Source organism: Anolis sagrei, chromosome 2 (assembly GCF_037176765.1).
Source record: "Anolis sagrei isolate rAnoSag1 chromosome 2, rAnoSag1.mat, whole genome shotgun sequence".
In the NCBI taxonomy this organism is placed as follows: domain Eukaryota; kingdom Metazoa; phylum Chordata; class Lepidosauria; order Squamata; family Dactyloidae; genus Anolis; species Anolis sagrei.
In genome coordinates, this window is record NC_090022.1 from 180,370,824 (window position 1) to 180,395,635 (window position 24,812).

Genomic DNA, 24,812 nt, shown 5'->3' on the forward strand with positions numbered 1-24,812 from the left:
CTGCTTTGCAGCATTGTATTAGTGCTCTAGTTGTTGTTTTTTTTAAGGCCAATGGGTGAGAGTAAAACGAAAATCATTTTTCCTTTTTTTTCAGAAACAGGGCTCAATTAGAAGTTGTTGTTTTTTAAATACAGATTCAGCTGGCAAGATCTAGAAAAGGAGAATCAGATATTTCAGAGCCTTATGTGCCTGGCATCTGGCCCTATGGTCAAGCTGCACTGTTTTTCAAGCAGTCTGTTCAATGAAGAATGGTTTGTAAAGAACTAAATGTGGTAATAAGCCCCTAGCAATCATTATTTTGAAAGTAAAAGATATGAGAAACATGCAGTCTATTTCTATACAAATCCTTTATGAAGTTAACTCTTATCATTAATTTGTTTACTGTACATATCACCTTTTCTCATTGCTTGGATTCAAGGTGCCATACAAAAGTTAAAATAAATAGAGTTTAAAAGACTGGTTGTTGTACATTCTCAAATTGTTTCCGATTTATAGCAACCCTTAGTTAACCATTAAAGGTAAAGATAAAGGTTGTCCCCTGACATTAAGTCCAGTCGTGTCTGACTCTGGGGGTTGGTGCTCATCTCCATTTCTAAGCCAAAGAGCCAGCATTGTCTGTAGACACCTCCAAGATCATGTGGCCAGCATGACTGCATGGAGCGCCATTACCTTCCAGCTGGAGCAGTACCTATTGATCTACTCACATTCACATGTTTTCGAACTGCTAGGTTGGCAGAAGCTGGAGCTGATAGCAGAAGCTCACGCCGCTCCCCAGAATCGAACCTGTGACTTTTCAGTCAACAAGCTCATCAGCACAGCGCTTTAACCCACTGTGCCACCGGGGGCTCATTAGTTAACCCTTAGGCAACCCTATAATAGGGGTTTCATGGCAAGATTTGTTCAGAGGGAGGCTTGTCATTGCCTATCTTTAAGGCTGACAGATTATGAATTGCTCAAGGCAACCTGGTGGGTTTCCATGGCCAAGCAGGGATTTCTTCTCCAAAGTCTCAGAGCTCTCCCAGAAAGGCCCTATATCCCAGGAACGGATCCCATGTTTTCTGTTTATCCCAGATTATCTGGCAGTGAAGACTGATATAATCCAGATTAAAGAAGAAAACCTGGGATCAGATCCTGGGATATAGTGCCTGTTTGGAAGGACCCCAAGTCCAGCACCCAAAACACTATACATTGCATTGGCCCTCCTAAAACACTGGAAAGTCACATTTTTTTTTACTAACGTTGGCACTGAAATGCAGCCGCGTGTTGACATTTTATGCAGCTTCACCTGCTCTAAGACTCACATATTTTTCTGATAATATTTGTCTGGATTGTTACATCTGTTCGAAGTGTCTGTTGAAGTGCTTTCATTTACTGCAAAATTCCTGAAAGCGCAGCAGCCAATGGGCTTTAATCCCATCTCAGAGCTCCCTTGTGGGAATAGGAGCTGTCATATTGTCATCTAGTTTACCATGAGATGAACTACCCAGTATTAGCAAATAATTAAGAGGTGTAGGTTTAGCAGCCACTTTCTAAATAAATATAATCTTTTATTTAACCAGCTTTCACTCCTCAAAAAAAAGGGATCCAGAATGGCTTACCAGAATAAATTGGTAGTCACAAATATAGTAACTTGAAACCTTCGCTGCCAGATTGTAGCATCTGGAGGATGTGCGGTTGATGACATAAGCAAGGTAAGAACAGCGGGTGAATCTGAGGATTACATGTTCCCCAAATCCATCTGGATAACCATGTCAATCATCCCACTTAAAAGATGTCACGTTTTAACACTATTTCTTTTTTTAGAATCCTAGAGATACACTCTGAGCAAGCAAAGACAATAATATTTAGAACGCTTTGACCAAAAAGCCAAGATGGCTCCTTCTGTAATGAAATTCCATCATCTGATAACAATTCTATATTACTGCGGCTTTCAGACTGGATTACTGAATATTATGCCCCCCCCCCCCCCCCGCCTTTAGATATCTATATAAATAAAAATGTAATGTTCGTTTGTGGGATTAACAGAACTCAAAAACCAGTGGGCCAATTGACACCAAATTTGGACAGCATACACCTAACAACCCAATGTATGTCCTTCACCCCAAAAAATTGATTTTGTCATTTGGGAGTTGTAGTTGCTGGGATTTATAGTTCAACTACAATCAAAGAGTATTCTGAACTCCACCAATTATGGCATTGAACCAAACGTGGCTTACAGGACTCCCATGACCAACAGAAAATACTAGAAGGGTTTGGTGGGCATTGACCTTGAGTTTGGGAATTGTAGTTCACCTACATCCAGAGAGCGCTGTGGACTCAAACAAGGATGAATCTGGACCAAACTTGGCATGAATATTCCATATGCCCAAATATGAACACAGATGGAGTTTGGGGAAAATAGATCTTGACATTTGGGACTTGTAATTACTGGGATTTATACTTCACCTACAATCAAAGAGCATCCTGAACCCCACCAATTACAGAATTGGGGCAAACTTCCTACACAGAACCCCAATGACCAACAGAAAATACGTAAGGCCATCAAGTTAAACTCCCTTCACCAGGGCAAAAATACATAATCAAAGCCCTCCTGACAAAGAGCCATCCAGCCATAGATAGAGATAGATAGATAGATAGATAGATAGATAGATAGATATTATTCACACACACACAAATATAGTATCCTAGATTTGAAAGGGAGCCCTAAAAAAGGACAATGATATGTTGCATATTCCAGAGTAGGCAAAACAGACACTCTCCACATCAACACTGTCACAGAAACAATAAGAAATACTGTTTGCCCACAAGCATAAAGAAATTACATATATTAGAAACCAACACTTTCTCATTACTTTATTTTCCAGATCACCAGACTGGGCCACAGCAACGCACGGCAGGGGACGGCTAGTTTTTAATATATTTAACATTCTCAACATAAATGTTTGGCTGTACTGTTTCTTTTATACTGAACACTTTTACTGATACGGATAGCTGCTTTGAATGCTTTTTTAAACAGAAGTGCTCATGCAAATACGGTAGTTTAGCAAATAATCACTGCATTAAGCAATCATTGTATTTATTTAAAAGGTGGGACAAGCAACATGTGCTTTTCTATTCTTTATGTACTTATGCAAGCACTAGGAACAATCAAAGTCTTAAGGGATATATCTACTTAGATTTTTCAGTAAATTCCAAAAATAATCAATACTTAATTATGCCACAGGGAACTGTTACATCGTAAACAGTGAATAATGTTTTTTCGTCCATACAACTGGACAGGTATAGAACTCAGCACAGTTGTCCAAAGCCTCAAGAATACAATCTGAAGTATTGTCAGCATTAAGTAAATTACTCAGTGGACATTTAGCTGAAATATTTATGAGTTAATTAAATCCACAGAGAAGCCATTGAAATCCACAAGCATGTGGACAATTTCAACAGAAATCTGGCTACCAGTATTAAAAAACTCTAAAATTACAACAGCAAAACAACACCTAAACACAGGGAAACTCCAGAGAGGAAACAATCAGGGACAGCTAATTACCTCTCAACAAAAGATTGTCCGAGGCATTAACAAGCCACACCAAACAACAGCCAAGCCATCAAATGCGCTGGCCTTTAAAGCCCTAAACGGTTCTGGCCCAACTTACCTATCCGAACGTATCTCAGCCTATCAGCCCACCAGGACCCTAAGATCTTCTGGGGGGGGGGCTGCTCTCTATCCCGCCTGCTTCACAGGTGCGGCTGGCGGGGACGAGAGACAGGGCCTTTTCTGTGGTGGCCCCACGGCTATGGAACGCCCTCCCCATGGAGGTAAGATCAGCCCCCTCATTGATGGGTTTTCCGGAAATGACTAAAAACCTGGATGTTCGAGCAGGCGTTCGGTTAACTCAGTGCAATAAGTGTAATGATTGAAGGACTGGCAATTTGGACGACGAAACTGGATCACGATTTTAGTCAAGAGATGAATTGGATTGTTTTATTGATATATGTATTGTGGATCGTGTTTTTATGCTTTTAAACTGTATACTGTTGTTTGTTATAAGTTGTTGTAAACCGCGTTGAGTCGCCGGCTAGGCTGAGAAACGGCGGTATACAAGTATAGCAAATAAATAAATAAATAATCAAGGTGGTCAGTTGAAACATTCACACTTAGCTCTAGTCATTCCACAGATATATAAACCCATTTTCCTAGTTCCAACAGACCTCACTGCTTCTGAGGATGCTTGCCATAGATGCAGGCGAAACGTTAGGAGAGAATGCCTCTAGAACATGGCCATGTAGCCCGAAAAAAACCTACAACAACCCAGTGATCCCGGCCATGAAAGCCTTCGACAATACATTACATCCATTTAGCATGGTGGTTGAATTGTCCCCAGAACATCTCTATGAAGAGACCATAGAGCTGATGTCTGAAGAATTTTTTACTGAAGCAACTAATTTAAAAGAGTTAGACTTTATGCGATACATTTTTTTTTGTTTCTAACGTTAAATGGTGATTTTTTTTTTGCCACAAAACCACGATGACATTCCAAAACATTGAGATTCTGACATTTCACCACAATATGACTCAGGTCACATGAGACTTTAAATAAACGTATGAACTGTTCAAGGAAAAGTCCTTTTTTGATGATAAATATTCAAAGGTCACAAGCGCAGAAGCATTTTTCAACTAAAGGGAAACAGCATCTTGAAGAAAGAAAATAGCATTCTAAAATTCTTACCAGATGACGTACTTGCACATTTACTATGGCTTTCCACATTTAAAAAGCACACTGAACACAATTTGGACTACAGTCTTCAGAGGAAAACAGTCCATAAGCAGCAAAACTAGCATCAGGGTTAACTACATCCCTTTTCCAGCTTTCCATCACATACTGACAGAATAAGCATTCGGGCTAATTACATTGGAAGTTGTCCAGTTAGGGTAAATGAGACGCTGCTCCCTCTTTGCAGGCTGAGGCTGTTCACTGCAAGCCTTCTCACAGTCAGCACATATGGTGGCACTGGCTGTAACCTTTAAAAAAATCCTTAGTCTTGTCTCCACAAAGTTCAGTAGATGATCCTGCTTAGGAAGAGGCACCACACATAGCATCTTTCCTCTCCTTACAGTCATAAGAAGGTGAAGTCTCTCCAGACAAAGAATGGAGTGGAGAGGAGTTGAGAAGGAAGGGTTAACAGTCTTGGACAACATAATCTTAGAAAGTTAAGTTGACCTATCAAGGATTCAGAAGAACATAGGAAAGGCGGGGGTAGGGGGTACAACTTTCGGCCAGTGAACTGTTGTGCTAGTGCCTGGAGTGGGAGGGCAAACTTGGTTTACATGGTCTGAATCTACAATTTGGTGATGGATCTGGACATTGTATGTTTTTACCCTGTTTCCCCTTCCCTTCTGCTCCCTCACCCATATTGTGCGCTTCAGTAGTTATATTTATATTTTTGATGTACCAAACATACCAAGTTTGTATGAAAATGTGACTATTTCCTGTGCTGGTCAATGACCGAAATAAATGATTTGAATGGTCCGAATGCATCTCCTCTACGTCCCATCTCGGAGTTTGAGATCTTCTGGGGAGGCCCTGCTCTCGACCCCACCTCTATCACAAGTGAGATTGGTGGGGACGAGGAGCAGGGCCTTCTCGGTGGTGGCCCCTCACCTGTGGAATTCACTCCCCGGGGAAATCAGGTCATCGACATCCCTCCTCTCTTTCAGAAGGAAATTAAAAACATGGTTGTGGGACCAGGCTTTCGGGCAATCTGGCGGTTAGATAAGGACAATGACGACCAGAATCAATAGTACTTGACAATGTGGAATGAATTTACGGACTCTGAGATGACGAACGTTGAGCATTAGATTGTTTTTATTGATTTTGATGTATATACTGACTGTCTTAATTGTTTAATTGCTGTTTAGATGTTTTATCCATTGTTATGTTTATGCTGGCATCGAATTGTGCCTTTGTAAGCCGCCCTGAGTCCCCTCTCGGGGGTTGAGAAAGGCGGGGTAGAAATACGCGAAATAAATCAAATAAATTACTTATGCAGCCCTAGTCTCTTCCTGCTTACCTTCCCTTTCTACTAATTCTCTGATGGGTCCTTCTTAACTGAATGCAGTCAAAGTGTGGAGAAGTCAAGCAACATATGTTTAACTTCTAAAAAGAGCATTGGATGGAATGGAAGATATTAAAATGGGAGAAAGCCCTATCCTTCCTTGTCTTTAGAGCTGATGTGTATGTGTACAGATGGACACACATGATTGCATACATTTATTTGATAATAATAATAATAATAATAATAATAATACTTTATTTATACCCTGCCACCATCTCCCCAAGGGACTTGGAGTGGCTTACATGAGGCCAAGCCCAACAACAACAACATATCAATAAAAACAACAGGGAATAAGCAAAATAAACAATACAATTAATATAACTCATACATAGACAGTAACACACAAGGATTTAAAAACCTATGGCCGGGCCAGATGTAATAGTTAAAACTTTAAAATAAATGCTGGACATGAACAGAGGGTGTATCTAGTAGGAGGGTTTTAAACAAAATGTAAAGAACAACCCAACGGGTAATTAAAGTGCTTCTTAGGTTATTTGTAGGGAATTGTTTCCATTATTCAGGGAAAGCACACTGGAACAGCCACGTTTTCAGGCTCCTCCTAAAGACTGCCAATGTGGGGGGAAACATCCCATGTCATTCATTAATACAGGAAGACACACTTTGACCCAAAAAATTAGTTCAGGTAATTTAGTGTTATGGTGAGACATAGTTTTCTGCACTCCCCTGGCCCTTAACAATATCTGCGTATCGCTTTAGTGGTTTGAAATTGGCATCTTATTCCAAATGACAAAATTAGTATCACTTGAAAGGTTTCTATGTTTTGTTTTTATTTTCGAGAGGAATTATAATCCACATTGCCAATATAGGGGGGGAAATGAAGAAGTAGTTTGTCTCAAAGCAGAAAAGAAGATGGACAAGTGAAATGTTTTGGGGAGTTTTTTAGCAGCATCAACACTGGGAAGACTGGGTAGTTGTATGAGCCTATATACAATAGGCATGATCAACTGCAGCCTCCTTCAGAATCCCTTACTTTGCATGCATGGGCAGCAAAATAGAGAAAAAGGGAGAGAATATCTTAGACTTGTGTTGAGTATAATGGAATTTAATTCTTAACTGTGTACATTCTCTTACAAAGATACTATTATTATTTTTCTACTATTCTTTCAACTTCTGTTATCAATGTATCGTATGATGGAAGACAAACCAACACAAGTGCCTTGTCTTGAAGTTCAATTAATATTTCAGCAGACAATTTTTAATTGTCCTTTAAAGCACATGTCATATAGAATTTCTACCTATTTGTATAAAGAATGCAGAATTTCTTTTTAAAAAGGTTTTCTGGAGTTGAACATAAATTGCTGAAGATAGCTAGCTGGACTTCAGAAAGTGAATTACAGCTGTTGTTTAAGAATGTAAAGCTCAATTCTATACACATCTACTTAGAAGTAAGTCACACCGAAGTGGTGATTGTGTGCCTTCGAAGAACTTCTGACGTAGGCCCATCTGCATTGTCATATAAAATCCAGATTATACGCTTTGAACTGGCAGTGTAGACTCATATAATCCAATTCAAAGCAGATAATCTGGATTATCTGATTTTATTATCTAGATTATATGGCAGTGTAGATCCAGCTCCTGTGTGACACTAAGGTGAAGCTATCATGGGGTTTTCTGAGCAATATGTGTTCAGAAGCAGTTTGCCTTTGCCGTCTTCTAAAGCTGAGAGAGTGAGACCTGCCAAGGTCATCCATTAGACTTCCAAACCCAAACAGGGAGTCGTAGCCTTGTCTCCATTCTTAGTACAATGCTCAAACGGCACTGGTTCTTATCTATTAACAGGTATATAAGATTGGAAACCTCAATACAATCTAATGTTTTGTAAGATAACAAGGATATATATATGTATGTATAAGATATACAGATATACAGTGTGTCCATAAAGTCTCTTTACCATTTGTTTTGCAGTTAAATGGTAAATGGTAAAGAGTGTTTATGGCCAACCTGTATAGTACCAACACACAACAAGAAACCTGCAAAATAGGCACACAGGGATATTAAACCTGGAAATATAGACAGGCCATCTGTGGTGAACCCTTACCTTTAACAGTTAGGATATGGGCCTAGTGAAGCCCTGGCGGCCATTTTAGATTAGGGAAACAGGGAGACGTCATCTTAGGGTAGGCTTTCTTAGAGGGGGCGTGTCCTTGTTAAGGAAGAAAAGGGTAGATGGCCAGGATTGGTTAGAATAGGGGGCGGAGCCTAATATTCAGATTAAGAAAAAAGGTACCTTTTTGAATTCTGAGACTTCAGTTTGACAGTTGGGTTTTGACAGTTGGAGTTTGGGGATAGCAGTTAGGAATTGAAAAGGGAAAAGAAGGAAGTTTAGCTTGTGATAAATTCTTAAGAGTTGCTTCAAGGAAGAACTATTGGTGTAAACAGACTCTGGAGAATTGGGCTGTTTGTGTCGGAGAATCTGTTTAGTGGAATAACAAGAGTTTCCCAGTTTAAAGGTTTTGACTGGAACCTGTGATTCAAGCACTGAACTACTTCTGAAACCATCACACATTTGTACCAGAGGAACTTAAACCTGTTAAATAAACGTTTTGTTATAGTTAACTCTTTACCACAGCCTGTGTGTGAATGTCATTGATATTTAAATCCTCTGAGGAAAATAAACCCCATAGTAACACAGAAGAGTGTTATTAAGTATCCTCTCAGCCTGAATATTAGAAAAGGTGGCAGCATACCCCAATTGAAGAAACAGTTACAAAACCTCTCAGTTCAGACGTCATTCAGCTATATATATATAGATAGATAGATAGATAGTTATATCCTCCCCTGATTTATCAGTCTCCCTCCTGTGAGTTTCTTATAAGTGTTGGTAGCTTGTAGGATTTCACTAATTTTAAAATTCCCTGTTCCTCCTTCCCTGAAAAAAGTAGTTCCTTGGTGGTAGAGCCTTTATAATTGGGTGGCAGCAGTGTGGATCGTACAACACCTCAATCCAGTCCATTTTAAGACGATCCTGAGGTAAATTTTAACCAAAATTCGACATCTGAAAATTACCTTAGAGAAAGAGCTACCACTGGCGCCATTTTGAAAACAAGTAACAATGGCACCTCCCAAAGCAAAGAAGGTTACTTCTGAGGAAGCCGAAAAGGAAGGAGATATAGAATCAGTTGAGGAAACTGAAACACAAGCGCAGGGGAGTAGTCAAGAACAGATGGCTACCTCTTTGGCACTTGAAAAGCTTAAAATGGAAATGAGAATTAAGGAACTTGAATTTCGAAGGGAGATGGAGAGGGAAAGAATGCATGCTGAACAGAGGGAGAAAGAAAGAATGGCTGAGATGGAAAGCGAAAAGATACAAAGAGAGGTTGAGAGAGAAAGAATGCAGGCTGAACAGAGGGAGAAAGAAAGAATGTCTGGGTGACCTCCTGGGCGGGCTGGAGGCCAGGACCGGCGTGCAGCGCTATTACCTGGCCACAGGCGTGGTGGCCTTCCTGGGCCTCTACCTGATGTTCGGCTACGGGGCCTCCCTCCTCTGCAACCTCATTGACTTCGTCTACCCCACCTATGCCTCCATCAAGGCCATTGAGAGCTCAGCCAAGGAGGACGACACGACGTGACTGACCTACTGGGTGGTCTATGGGCTCTTCAGCGTTGCCGAGTTCTTCTCCGACACTTTCGGAAATTAATTGGCATTCCCACCATTTGCAATGATCATAACCTTTTAATAAAGTATGGTCTTCTGGAGAAGAGCTAAAAACTCATTTGAGTGAATCTTCTCTTTAGTGGTGTATATCTACAAGTATTCATGTAAGGCAAATTAGGTTTCTCAATTGTTAGATTGATACGCCTCATTATCTCTTTGAACTGTTAGCATCAAATATTATGCCAATGCACAAAATATGTAGCAGATCTTCAGAAGTGTTACTGCAGTTGCCCAAAAACAGATACTCTCCCATAAAATACCTTATTTCTATATCATGCTCTCAAGAGACACAATAAGCAGTCTTCGTTAAAAATAACATAGTTGATTTACTTACAAACTTTATGTATTCAGCATACAGGGACATTGCTTATTGGTTGAAAGTTTAAACAGTAAGTTCTCTAAGACATTCTGTTGTCTTATGTGTAATGCCTAATGAACACTGACTATGCAATACACAACACAACACAACTGACATGTCTGACTTCTAAACTGTACTGTACTTCATCTGATGCAAATTGACATCTAAAAATGTAGTCTCAATCTGAATAGTCGCAGATCTCATCACATAGTCTTTAGTCCCTCCCACAACCGCAAACAATATAGAGTTAAGGGGAAAATGCATATCAAAATATACATACAATTTAGTAAGCAATCTGAATTATATACATATACAAATATCTAGCATAGGAGACTTATAGAAGGTTGCTATTTCCAACAGGTTGCCTACAGTAATAAAATATTTTGAATATGGATACAGAATATATAGTATATATGTCTTAGGGCCCTTCCACACAGCCCTATATCCCAAAATATCAAGGCGATAGTGGACTCTGATAACCCAGTTCAAAGCAAATATTGTGGGATTTTCTGCCTTGATATTCTGGGATATAGGGCTGTATGAAAAAATCGCTAGAGCAGTGTTTCTCAACCTGGGGGTCGGGACCCCGGTGGGGGGGGGGGGGTCACAAGAGGGTGTCAGGTCACCAAAGATCATCAGAAGGTTCTGTGTGGAAAGTTTGGCCCAGTTCTATCGTTGGTGGGATTCAGAATGCTCTGATTGTAGGTGAAACTATACATCTCAGCAACTATAACTCCCAAATATCAATGTCTATTTTCCCCAACCTCCATCAGTGTTCATATTTGGGCATATTGAGTATCTGTGCCAAGTTTGGTCCAGATCCATCTTGTTTGAGTTCACAGTGCTCTCTGGATGTAGGTGAACTACAACCCCAAAATCCAAGATCAAAGCCCACCAAATCCTTTTAGTGCAGTGGTTCCCAACCTGGGGTCCCCAGATGTTTTTGGCCTACAACTCCCAGAAATCCCAGCCACTTTACCAGCTGTTAGGATTTCTGGGAGTTGAAGGCCAAAAACATCTGGGAACCCCAGGTTTAGAACCACTGTTCTAGTGTTTTTTGTGGTCATAGGAGACATGTGTGCCAAGTTTGGTTCAATTGCATCGTTGGTGGAGTTCAGAAATCTCTTTGATTGTAGATGAACTATAAATCCCAGCAACTCCAAACAAATGACTCCAGATGTTTAGGTTTGCTTATATACCGGGCATGGGCAAACTTGGGCCCTCCAGGTGTTTAGGACTTCAACTCCCAAATATCAAGGTCTATTTTCCCCAAACTCAACCAGTGTTCACATTTGGGCGTATGGGGTATTTGTGCCAAATTTGGTCCAGTGAATGAAAATTCATCCTGCAGATCCGATATTTTCATGACGATTCATAACAGTAGCTAAATGACAATTATGATGTAGTAACGAAAATTATTTTATGGTTGAGGGTCACCACAACATGAAGAACTGTGTTAAGGGGTCGCGGGTTTAGGAAGGTTGAGAAACACTGCCCTAGAGGGTGTTCTTGAAACCTGCCAACTTTCCATACAAGACTAAGGTAGACACACGTTAACAAATGGTGTAACCTTATTATTAGTTGTTAAATACCAATTTCTATGCAATTATCTGAATACATCTTAAAAACTAGAGGGACGGTTTGGCTGCCAAGGAAATGATAATCATGAACTGTGAAGGGAGAATTAACTGTACACTTAAATACACATGTACAACAATTCAAAGGAACAATTTGCTAGTTCACAACCCAAAGATTAGCAATTATTTCAAGAGGCACTGAATTATGGGTAGGAATTAAGCAGATAAGATCAAAACAAAATGTATTGTCGAAGGCTTTCATGGCCGGAATCACTAGGTTGTTGTTGGTTTTTTCGGGCTATATGGCCATAGTCTAGAGGCATTCTCTCCTGACGTTTCGCCTGCATCTAGCCATTGAAATACACAAGCATGTGGACAATTTCAACAGAAAGGAGGAAACCATGAAAATGAACAAAATCTGGCTACCAGTATTAAAAAACTCAAAAATCACAACAGCACAACAACAGAGAGGAAACAAACAAGGACATCCAATCACCTCTCAACAAAAGTTTGCTCCAGGCACTGTCAGGCCATTATATGCTAATCAAGGTGGTCAGTTGAAACATTCACGCCTAGCTCCAGCAGACAAGAGTCCTTTGTCTCATCCTGGTCATTCCACAGATATATAAACCCTTTTCCCTAGTTCCAACAGACCTCACTACCTCTGAGGATGCTTGCCATAGATGCAGGCGAAACATCAGGAGAGAATGCCTCTAGACCATGGCCATATAGCCCGAAAAAACCTACAACAACCCAAAACAGAATGCCTTGGGATATTGACATTTGCATTTCTGTGTTATCATTTAAATAAAAACATATTTTGAAAGACAGCGTTCGTGCATTGTATCACTTTTCTTGTAACAGCAAAAACATTACAAGTCCTCAGAACCACCAGGTTTCCAATGTGTGCTCTATGCAATGCAATTGTATATTTAACCTTTCCAGTTAGACATCTGCAGCAAGCAATCCAGCTGTGGTATTCTTATCAAGCACAAGGTAGGAACAAAACTCTCAATGGAAAAACATGTCCAAAGCTCCACCTTGTGGACTGAAGTATGTTTGAAACAATAAGAAAAGAAACTGAATGCATTTTGTGTATTACCCAAAATTATAGCAGAAAAGAAACTTTCAGGATTTTGACTAGATCGCCATTAAAAAAAAAGCACAACAATTTGTTGTCAAGACTTCTCTAAAGTCAAGGAACAATCAACTTGCCCTAAAACAAGAGAGGAGTTGACCCGATGTGGATAGTATCCAAAGTTTATTCTCAGAAGGTAGTTCATAAGACATTAAAACTGTAACTGATTCCATCTTCTGCGTGTGAAATACCATGATCTTTATATTCACTTTTATATTGTTTTATCTGTTTCTTCAGCAGCCACTCTCAGTAGAGAGTTTTAGAAATGTATTGTAGTATTCACAAGGTAGATGGCACATTGTTTCAGAAAAATATGCTAAAAAAACCACATTAAAAATGTGACAAAGAGAGCGTAAGCCAACTGAGAATATCAGGTAAGCAAAACTCGAGAAACAAAACTATATATTTAAACACTGGAGGATTCAAGGAGCATATTTTGGGAACAGATTATCTTTGCTTATTTTTGCGATTGAAGTTTTGTTTACCTGCATACACTCTCATTACATTAATTTGAGCCCACATCAGCCATGACAAATGACTCCAGATGTTTAAGTTTGCTTATATACCGGGCATGGGCAAACTTGGGCCCTCCAGGTGTTTTGGACTTCAACTCCCACAATTCCTAACAGCCTACCGGCTGTTAGGAATTGTGGAAGTTGAAGTCCAAAACACCTGGAGGGCCCAAGTTTGCTCATGCCTGGTATATATACCTTTAGAAAACCTCTGACACAGTCAACTACCATGTAATTGTGTTCATTTTGCCCATATTTTCTGTTGCAAGCAAGCTATGATTTACTAAATTTACTAAATTACAGTAGAAAGATCCCACAGCATAAAATTGCATTTCATCCGCTCATTTTTGGTCACATGCAGGAAAGAAAGAGTTAAGGAAGGCACAGTGTATTAGGAGCCAATGCACTTACCTCTTCAACTGTCAAAGGCATACAGATCCGGTACTCCTTCATGAGCATATTCCTACACATTCAATGCAAAACAGCAATCCAGGAGAAATGTGATCACAGTGCACTCTGAGATATATATATATATTCAAAAAATATTAAAATTGCCAAGATCACCAGCACCCTGCAGTACGTGTGCCTGACAGCGTATGTGCAATGTGCCGCTGCCACTATCTAGAAAGCTGATCCAGCAAAAGGGAGAATGAGAGAGAGAGAGAGGAAAAAAATCCTATTTCTTCTATCTTCCTATTTTTCTGCTTCAAAATGTAGTCATGTGGTTTTTTTCCACAAACACAAAGGAGTCTCAAAGATAAACTGCTCTCATTGTGAATTCAAAGGAATCCACGAGAAACCTTGTAAAAGATGGAATTTCCTCGCAGTTCTATCAAGACATTCTTGGAGCAATAGGGGAAAAAAATAAGTAAAAATAGCTGAAGCAGTCCAAGATGGTATGGTAGTATCAGCAGTAGTGGCAGGAGACTGGATCAGCCAGCGGCAGAGATGAGATGCTGCTGACTTCCAAGACAAAGGCTTTGTAAGGTTTCCTTCCCAGATGGGTAAACAAGGTTCTGTTCACCTTACTGTACTTCAACCTCCAGCATTAGTGCACTGGAAGGGAAAGAGACAGGATGTGCCTTGGCTCTTCCTCCCACCTTTGATCATTCCTGGGGGCTGGGTTTCCCCACCACAGCCTGTAGTAAGGATCTGTATCTGGTTGCCTTGAGAAGTCTCTGCAGCAGCAGCAAACCTTAGGAAGGGTGTGTGAAAGAGAGTGGCTCTGACATCAGCAGCCACAGCAGGAAGGATGGCCCCATCCGGCCAATAGGGAAATGGCACCGCAAAGAATGCGAGCCTTTTAAACAAAACAGCATGTCCCTGCTCAGGAGCCAGTGAGCAAAGTGGAAGCAAATTGTAGTCAGACACCATCAATATCAAAGGATGATTTTAGTGGTGTTCCCGAACACCAATGTCACGCCATTGAGTAAAACCCAAACAGTTGAAACTGGCATAAGGGAAACCAGAAGTCGTTCCAAACAGTATGAATGTAAAAGCATAGAATCATGGAATCAAAGAGTTGGAAGAGACCTCATGGGCCATCCAGTCCAACCCCCTGCCAAGAAGCAGGAATATTGCATTCAAATCACTCCTGACAGATGGCCATCCACCTCTGTTTAAAAGTTCTTGTGGGTTTTTTCGGGCTATATGGCCATGTTCTAGAGGCATTTCTCCTGACGTTTCGCCTGCATCTATGGCAAGCTTCCTCAGAGGTGAGGTCTGCTGGAGCTGGGAAAAAAGGGGTTTATATATCTGTGGAATGACCAGGGTGAGACAAAAGGCTTTTGTAAGTTGGGCTGGGTGTGAATCTTTCAACTGCCCACCTTGATTAGCATACAATGGGCTGACTGTGCCTGGAGCAAACTCTTCTTGAAGGGTGATTAGATGTCCCTGCCTGTTTTTCTCCCTGCTGTTTTTGCTGTTGCAATTTTAGAATTTTTTAAATACTGTTAGCCAGATTTTGTTCATTTTCATGGTTTCTTCCTTTCTGTTGAAATTGTCCACATGTTTGTGGATTTCAATGGCTTCTCTGTGTAGTCTGACATGGTGGTTGTGAGAGTGGTCCAGCATTTTTGTGTTCTCAAATAAAATGCTGTGTCCAGGTTTGTTCATCAGGTGCTCTGCTATGGCTGATTTCTCTGGTTGGAGTAGTCTGCAGTGCCTTTCATGTTCCTGGATTCTTGTTTGGGCGCTGCGTTTGGTGGTCCCTATGTAGACTTGTCCACAGCTGCGTGGTATACGGTAGACTCCTGAAGAGGTGAGAGGAATCTTCCAAAGAAGGAGCCTCCACCACACTCCGGGGCAGAGAGTCCCACTAAAACATTGTGCAGGTTAATAGAAGGAAATACGATCACGACGGTTAAATCAATCTCGACACGTGAAATTAGCAATGTGAAAATACTTCAATAGCAGCTCACAGTGTTGAAAGGGTAACCACTGCGGGACTCCATCTACACTGTGGAATTAATCCAGATTGATACCACTTTGAAAGCCATGGCTCAATCCAAGGGAATCCTGGGAGTTGCACTTATGCCCCTTCTACACAGCCATGTAAAATCCAGATTCTCTGCTTTGAACTGGATTATATGGCAGTGTAGACTCATATAATCCAGTTCAAAGCAGATAATGTAGATTATCTGCTTTGATAATCTGGATTATATGGCAGTGTAGAAGGGGCCTTCGTCTTCTCTGCCAAATAGTGCTGGTCAGGCATGTAGCGGGGGGGGGGGGGGCGCTTGAGGGGCTTCAGGCCCCCCCCCCCCCCGAAATTCTGATGGTGGTTCGCGAAAAGGCCTTACTGGTGCATTATTTAAACTGTTATGTTTATTCATATCATGATCTGATCACCATACTCAATATATCCCATATGCATGGGGTTATTGGGGTAATGATACAAAAGGTTTGCTAGGGTAGACCCTCTTTCACTCAGACTCAGCCCCCCGAAACTCAGCCCCCCCCCGAAACCCCCCCTGAAAAAATTCAGCCCCCCCCCCCCCCCCGAAACAAAATCCTGGCTATGGGCCTGGTGCTGGTGCATGATTCCCTAACTTTGAGCCATGGCAGCTACAGTGGTGTTAATTCCACAGTGTAGAAAGTGGCGCAGCGGGTTAAACCACTGAGCTGCTGAACTTGCGGAATGAAAGGTCGGCGGTTTGAATCTGGGGAGCAGGGTGAACTCCCGCTGTTAGCCCCAGCTTCTGCTAACCTAACAGTTTGAAAACATGCAAATGTGAGTAGAGCAATAGGTACTGCTTTGGCGGGAAGGTAATGGTTTTCCGTGGCCCCATGACCTAGGAGGTGTCTCTGGACGTCAGCTCTTTGGTTAGGAATGGAGATGAGCACCACCCCCCAGAGCCAGACACAACCAGACTTAATGTCAGGCAAAACCTTTACCTTTACCCTGGATGCACCCCAAATCATCTTTCTTTTTTACATGAATCAGTCACTAGTAATTCAGACCACACTGGCAATTATCTTAACAAATCATTTTTCAGGCCTGCAGGGTAAGGTGTTTCATACATAAATCTGCTGCAACTGCCCTGAGGAATGTCTTGATAACAAAGAAGTGTATCTTGATAAATGATAATGAAATTGGCAGCTCTGGAATCTCAATCTCCAGAAGCATTCAAGCAAATGTAAATTAGTCATTGGGGAGGGGAGGGGGGAATCTCATGATGATACACAGATCACCAGCAAAGGAATCCAGAGCAACACAAAGAGCCCCTCCACACAGCCCTATATCCTAGAATATCAAGGCAGAAAATCCCACAATATCTGCTTTGAATTGGGTTATCTGAGTCCACACTGCCATATATTCCAGTTCAAAGCAGATTATGTGGATTTTATTCAGCTGTGTGGAAGGGGCCTTAGTTGGAAGGGACACAGGCCCCTTCTGCACTGCCATATAATCCAGATTATAAAAGCAAGTAATGCACATTATATGTTTTGAACCGGATTATCTGAGGCCCCTTCTGTACTGCCATATAATCCAGATTATAAAAGTAGGTAATGCACATTATATGTTTTGAACTGGATTATCTGAGGCCCCTTCTATAATGCCATATAAAATCCAGGCTATCTGCTTTGAATTGGATTATATGGCAGTGTAGACTCATATAATCCTGTTCAAAGTAGAGAATGTGGATTATCTGCTTTGCTGAAGCCCCCGGTGGCGCAGTGGGTTAAACCCATGTGCCAGCAGGACTGAAGACCGATAGGTCGCAGGTTCGAAACCGGGGAGAGGCGGATGAGCTCCCTCTATCAGCTCCAGCTCCTCATGCAGGGACATGAGAGAAGCCTCCCACAAGGATGACAAAACATCAAAATCATCCGGGCGTCCCCTGGGCAACGTCCTTGCAGACGGCCAATTCTCTCATACCAGAAGCGACTTGCAGTTTCTCAGGTCGATCCTGACACGACAAAAAAAAACTGCTTTGCTAATCTGTATTATATGGCAATGTAAGAGAGGAAAAAAATATCCTTAATCATTCCATTTTCCCCTGGATTTAGTTTTCCGCCCAGCACATCCCTTAACATCAGCCAATAAGCCTTATCAACCTCAGCCATCAGTTCTCTTGTTCCTTGAAACAACTCTGCTACTTCTTCCCCAATGTGCCTTAATATTTGGAATTGCTTCCAAGAGGGAGCCCCATTATTTCCCAAAAATCCCACTTCGCACTTAACATACTTGTAAATGAAATACCGTAATCATTGATAACCTCAACCAGACTGTTTCCCTTCTTCTGACTGGTTTTCCCCTCCTGTGCATCTATTTATAAACTGCAAAGTCCCCTGAGACAGGAACTTGACAAACTTGTTCTCTGAAAAGTGCCATGTAAACAGATGGCGAGATTTTTTAAAATATATTTGTCTTATTTGTATTGGGCCAGATCCAAGGACTCACACACAGGAAGAAAATAGCCATTGACATTGCTCTGGGGAGAAAAAAGCATAAGGACAAGGTGAAATGAGGCTTTATCAACCGCAGCCATTCTTGGGCAATCTTTTGAGCAAAGTTTGAAGCTGAAAAATACAGTGCTTTTCGGCTGGCTTTCATTTTTCTTATGCAACATTCCAGCATGATGTGCAAGACAGCTCTTATTAGCAAATCATTCCTGCCAGCAGTTCAAACTCATTATTTTAAGTGAGCTGCTAGAAAGAAATGTGATATACATGTCTTAAATAAATGAGAATATTTTTTTCCAATAGTAGGCACAAAATGCTTCAGAAAGAAATTTACTATACAGAAGTGAAAGGACAAACATGGGATATACAAGAACAGGGTACAAGAACCTCACCCATTTCCCTTTTGTTTAACATTAACAGCATCTGTCTAATTCTGGAACTATGTGTAATTACAGGGCTCTCCAATGGTTATTTTAATGGCGTGCCAGCCAGGAGCCCCTGGCTTGAAACCGATCTGACCTGCAGCAGGGAGTTCCACAGTTCCTGGTTGCCCAACTGGGCCAGCGTCTCGGTGGCATTTTCTTCAACTTGGTGAGACTTTTATTGGAAAATCAGGGAAAATTGTGGGATTAACATAACTCAAAAACCACTGGACGAATTGACACCAAATTTGGACACAATACACCTATCAGGCCAACAAGTGACCATCACTCATAAAAACACTGAAAGACACAGCAGAAGAGGCTTAAAAAGCCAAATAAATAAAAATAAAAAATGCATTACAATGTATGGTGCAACCCCCACCCCACCACCATATGTGTGTGTGTGTGTGTGTGTGTGTGGTGTTGGAGGAAAGTTCTGAGAGTGCCTTGGACTGCGAGAAGATCCAAACAGTCCATCCTCCAGGAAATAAAGCCCGACTGCTCACTGGAGGGAAGGATACTAGAGACAAAGTTGAAGTACTTTGGCCACATCATGAGGAGACAGGAAAGCCTAGAGAAGACAATTATGCTGGGGAAAGTGGAAGGTAAAAGGAAGAGGTGCGGACCAAGGGCAAGATGGATAGATGGCATCCTTGAAGTGACTGGACTGACCTTGAAGGAGCTGGGGGTGGTGACGGCCGACAAGGAGCTCTGGTGTGGGCTGGTCCATGAGGTCATGAAGAGTCGGAGACGACTGAACGAATGAACAACAATATGTATGTATGTATGTATGTATATATATATATGCAAACACACACATACACAAATATATATACACACATATAAACACACATAGCACATATACACAGAGTGGGCCACAGCAACGTGTGGCAGGGGATGGCTAGTCTATATAAATAAAAATATAATGTTAGTTTGGGGGATTAACACAACTCAAAAACCACTGGATGAGTTGACACAAAATTTGGACACTATACCCCTAACAGACCAACAAATGACCATCACTTAGTGGAAAAGGACTTAAAAACCCCAAAAAGCTAAATGTCAAAAAGCTAAATGACGATACAGGATAAAAGGGAAGGAAGAAGGAGGGAAGGAAGGAGAGGAAGAAAGAAAGAAAGAAGAGAAAGAGAGAAGGAAGCATGGAAGCAAAGAGAGAAGGAAGGAAAGAAGTAAAAAAGGAAGAAAGGAGAGAAAGTGGGAAAGAAAAGGGGGAAGGAAAAAAAGAGGTAGAGAAGGAGGGAAGGAGAGAAAGTGGAAGGAAAAGAAAAGGGGAAGGAAAAAAAGAGGTAGAGAAGGAAAAAAGGAGAGAAAATGGAAGGAAAAGGGGGGAAGGAAAGAAAGAGGCAGAGAAGGAAGAAAGGAGATAAAGTGGAAGGGAAAGAAAAGGGGGAAGGAAAAAAGAGGTAGAGAAGGAAGAAAGGAGAGGAAGTGGAAGGAAAAAAGGGGGGAAGGAAAGAAAGGTAGAGAAGGAAGAAGGGAGAGAAAGTGGAAGGAAAGAAAGGGGGAAGGAAAGAAAGGTAGAGAAGGAAGGAAGGAGATAAAGAAAAAAAAGGAAAGGAAAGGGAGTGAAGTAAGGAAAGGAGAGAAAGCAGGAGAGAAGGAAAGAAAGAAAGAGAGAAGGAAGGATGAAAGCAAAAAGCGAAGGAAGGAAAGAAGTAGAGAAGGAAGGAAGGAAGGAGAGAAAGTGGGAAAGGGGGGAAGGAAAAGAAGGAAGGAGCGAAGGAAGGAGAGAAAGAGGAAGGGAAGATTGGCCCCAGGCAAGCGTGGTGGGTACAGCTAGTCTATATAAATAAAAATGTAATGTTCGTTTGTGGGATTGACAGAACTCAAAAACAATTGGATTAAGCAGATACTCTGTGTTATATGGCTGTGTGGAAGGACCCATAGTTTCCCAGCTTCAAACCGCAAGCAAATGCCAAACGTACTCAGGAACGCCATTAATACAAATTTACTCTTTCCTGCTGCTGAACAGCTGTCAATACTTAGCCTTGATGCTTATTACAATGACTGCAAATTTCATCTGTTTGGTGTATACTTATTATTTCCTGTCTTGCTGTGTGTCATTTCTTTCTTCAGTCCTACTGTTCACTATTGAGCAAATGGAACTGAAAACCAATGATAATAATAGGCATTTAAAAATAAGATTGCAGCTCTAGGATTTTATTTTTTAAAACGTTACATAGAAGAAGATACAAACAACCAATATAGATGGTCCTCTAATTTACCACCCTTCGCCCATCCATCCTTTGATTAGACATATATACACTGCACACAAACTATTCAAGGGTGACTGTTATTCTCTCAATATCATATTTTTTAGCTTTTTTTCCTGAGAGGTTGAAAAATGGCCTCGATTATGATCTTCATAACTAATAAACTAAGCTTCCACTAACTAGAACTTTTAAGTGGGTCAGTGTATGTGCAAGCATACAATTTTTAGACTTTGATTCTAACATATACATTTATAGATTCAGGCTAGAAACTGTCTTACATAAGTTCTATTTCTGTTCTTGTGCAAGTGTGTGTATGTGTGCATGTATATTATTCGAAAGCCCAACTAACAAAAATCTAAAGTCCAACTCCTCTAGCAATATATTTTGTATAATGTTAATTATGACCTACTAAAATGATGCAGAGTACCAAGATTACAATAATATTTTTCGTTGTTGTTCATTCATTCAGTCATTTCCGACTCTTTGTGACCTCATGGACCAGCTCACGCCAGAGCTCCCTGTCGGCCGTCACCACCCCCAGCGCCTTCAAGGTCAATCCAGTCACTTCAAGGATACCATCGATCCATCTTGCCCTTGGCCGGCCCCTCTTCCTTTTTCCTTCCATTTTCCCCAGCCAGCATAATTGTCATCTCTAAGCTTTCCTGTCTTCTCATGATATGACCAAAGTACTTCATCTTTGCCTCTACTATCCTTCCCTCCAATGAGCAGTTGGGCTTTATTTCCTGAAGTATGGACTGGTTGGATCTTCTGGCGGTCCAAGGCACTCTCAGAACTTTCCTCCAGCACCACAGTTCAAAAGTATTTATCTTCCTTCGCTCAGCCTTCCCTAAGGTCCAGCTTCATATCCGTAGGTGACTATGGGGAATACCATTGCTTTAACTATGTAGATCTTCGTTGCCAGTGTGATGTCTCTGCTCTATATTTTTCATATATGCTATATTTTTCATATGTTGTATGAAATATTCCTCATACTAGATCACCGAAGGACAGAGTCACTGTGTTAGAGTTGGACCAAAACAATTGGGTTAAGAGGCATGCCAGGTATATGTTTGAGCAACACAGGAAGACTGTGACTTTGGTTTATGAACACCCTGACACGGTGTCCGAGATGTCTTTCTTGTCCACTTTGATATCTGATCCAGTTTTTATGTTAGAGAGCCTCCAAGCAACGATGGCAGGTCCTCCCAACTTGTTCTCAATGGTGCTGGACGGACTCAAAGAAGTTGAGTTCTGTCAAGCCCTCATAAGAGGTGTTTTCATTGCCGCTTCTCTGGAAACTGGAATGTTAAGTGAGATGCAGCCAGTTGAGAAACTATAGACGTGTAATGACTATTTCTATTTACATGGCAGTTATAATTCCGGTTATGTGTCTAATAGTATTTTAAATAGCACCATGATGGCCCAACAGTACTCTGAGTACCCTGTGTTCAGTCCGGACTACTTAAACCTAACTGGAGGGAAGCTCTGTGAAGGATGAACTGATAAGTTTGCAAAAGATGTTGAGGGGACAGGCTCCCTTTGGTTGGTTAATGAGTTGGATACCCTCCATCAGTAGATAAAAAAACTTTTTCTGTTGTTTTGTCTCTTGGGATTGCTTATGGTGGTAGTGTTGTGCTGCTTATCTATTATTGTTAAATACCTTCACTCAGGACCACAAGAGGAGAGCCTTATTTTCAGTGACAAGGGTAATGATTCCTCCTGCAGGAGTCAGAACATCAAAGGGGGGGAATTAAAGGGTGTCAGAAAGATCATAGACATTTCCGCCTGAATGATGTTGTTTGAGACAGTAGAGGGTACCATGTGATCAGGAAATGAACAGCATGTCCCATCTTGCTTGCTTAAACAATTTTAATAGAAAAGTTATTGTTTTATATGAGCCACCTCAGCTAATCCTTTTGCACCAGTGAAACTTTATAGAGCCTTAAAACTGCTTTGAATATACACCAAAGGTATAAATGTTTTGTTCAAAGACTATATGGAGTCTTTGGGAATTTATGTAGACGTGATCCACCTGGAGGTTTGGCTATTCGAAATAAACTTGCATTTTTATTTTCCCAATTCAAGTAAGTCTTACCATGTTTTCTATGAACCTACCATAACAACCACAGAGAGATTAACAATACAGCCGTAAAGGGTGATCCTAAATATTCTAAAGCCACCACATCCTCTCTGATCTTGGAAACCAAGCAGGGTTAGATCTGGTTAGTATTTGGTTGGGAAACTATAAACTAGTACTTGAAGCTGTAGGCTATATTTCAGAGGAAGGAAATGACGAAACCATCTCTGAATATTCCTGCCTAAGAAAACCCTATGCTGCCCCCATAAATTGACAGGTGACTTTAAGATACATGCATACATATTAAGGAGGCTTACTCAAAAGATAAACTGTAGAATTAAGTTATAATACTTTTGTAGGTGTTGCCACCAACCCTGTTTAGCATATGCAAATATAGCCCCTGCTACACTGCTATATAATCCAGATTTTCAAGGCAGATAATCCACATTATTGTATGAGTCTACACTGCCAGATAATCCAGTTCAAAGCAGATTATTTGGATTTTATATGAGTGTAGGTGGGGCCAGTGTTTACATTTTCTGAATGCAATTTCTATTTGACTTCACCATTTACCTCAGTTATGTGTGTAATGAATAACCTTTTGCAGTCCACAAAAGGTTGTGGTATATTATTTGATGATGGTAATAATAGTATTAATAATCTATATAAATAAAAATGTAATGTTAGTTTGTGCTATCATCAGAACTCAAAAACCACTGGGGGAATTGACACCAAATTTGGACACAAGACACCTAACAGTCCAATTTATGTCCTCCACTCAAAAAAATTGATTTTGTCATTTGGGAATTGTCGTTGCTGGGATTTATAGTTTACCTACAATCAAAGAGCATTCTGAACTCCACCAATTATGGAATTGGGCCAAACTTAGCACACAGGGCTCCCATGACCAACAGAAAACACTGGAAGGGTTTGGTGGACATTGACCTTGAGTTTGGGAATTATAGTTCACCCACATCTAGAGAGCACTGTGGACTCAAACAATGATGGATCTGGACCAAACTTGGCACAAATATTCCATATGCCCAAAAATGAACACAGATGGAGTTTGGAGGAAATAGACCTTGACATTTGGGATTTGTACTTACTGGGATTTATAGTTCACCTACAATCAAAGAGCATTCTGAACTCCACCAATGATGGAATTGAACCAAACATGGCATACAGGACTTCCATGACGAACAGAACACACTGGAAGGGTTTGGTGGGCATTCCTTGAGTTTGGGAATTGTAGTTCACCTACATCCAGAGAGCACTGTGGACTCAAACAATGATGGATCTGGACCAAACTTGACACAAAAATTCCATATGCCTAAATATGAACAGAGATGGAGTTTGGAGGAAATAGACAGTGACATTTGGGGTTTGTAGTTACTAGGATTTATAGTTCACTACAATTAAAGAGCATTCTGAAACCCACAAACGACAGAAATGGGGCAAACTTCCCACACTGAACCCCCATGACCAACAGAAAATACTTAAGGCCATCCAGTCCAACTCTCTTCACCAGGGCAAGAAAATGTAATCAGAACCCTCCTGACAAAGTGCCATCCAGTCATAAATATAGATAGATAGATATGATTCTCACACACACACAGATATATAGTATCCTAGATTTGAAAGAGACCCTTAAAGAAGGACTATGATATGTTGCATATTCCAGAGTAGGAAACCAGACACTCTCCACATCAACACTGACAAAGAAACAACAAGAAATACTGTTTACCTACAAGCATAAAGGAATTACATATATTAGAAACCAACACTTTCTCATTACTTTA

At 40.9% G+C, this 24,812-nt stretch overlaps 1 protein-coding gene across 1 annotated transcript in view; it reads right to left on the reverse strand.

Moving 5' to 3' along the window:
* Positions 1-14,625, reverse strand: part of PITPNC1 (phosphatidylinositol transfer protein cytoplasmic 1) — a 259,261-nt gene extending 244,636 nt beyond the window's left edge. The window contains exon 1 of the mRNA XM_060763096.2: positions 13,784-14,625. Coding sequence (XP_060619079.2) covers positions 13,784-13,843 — 60 coding nt within the window. The 5' untranslated portion in view covers positions 13,844-14,625. The remainder of the gene's footprint in view (positions 1-13,783) is intronic.
* Positions 14,626-24,812: the final 10,187 nt, after the last annotated feature.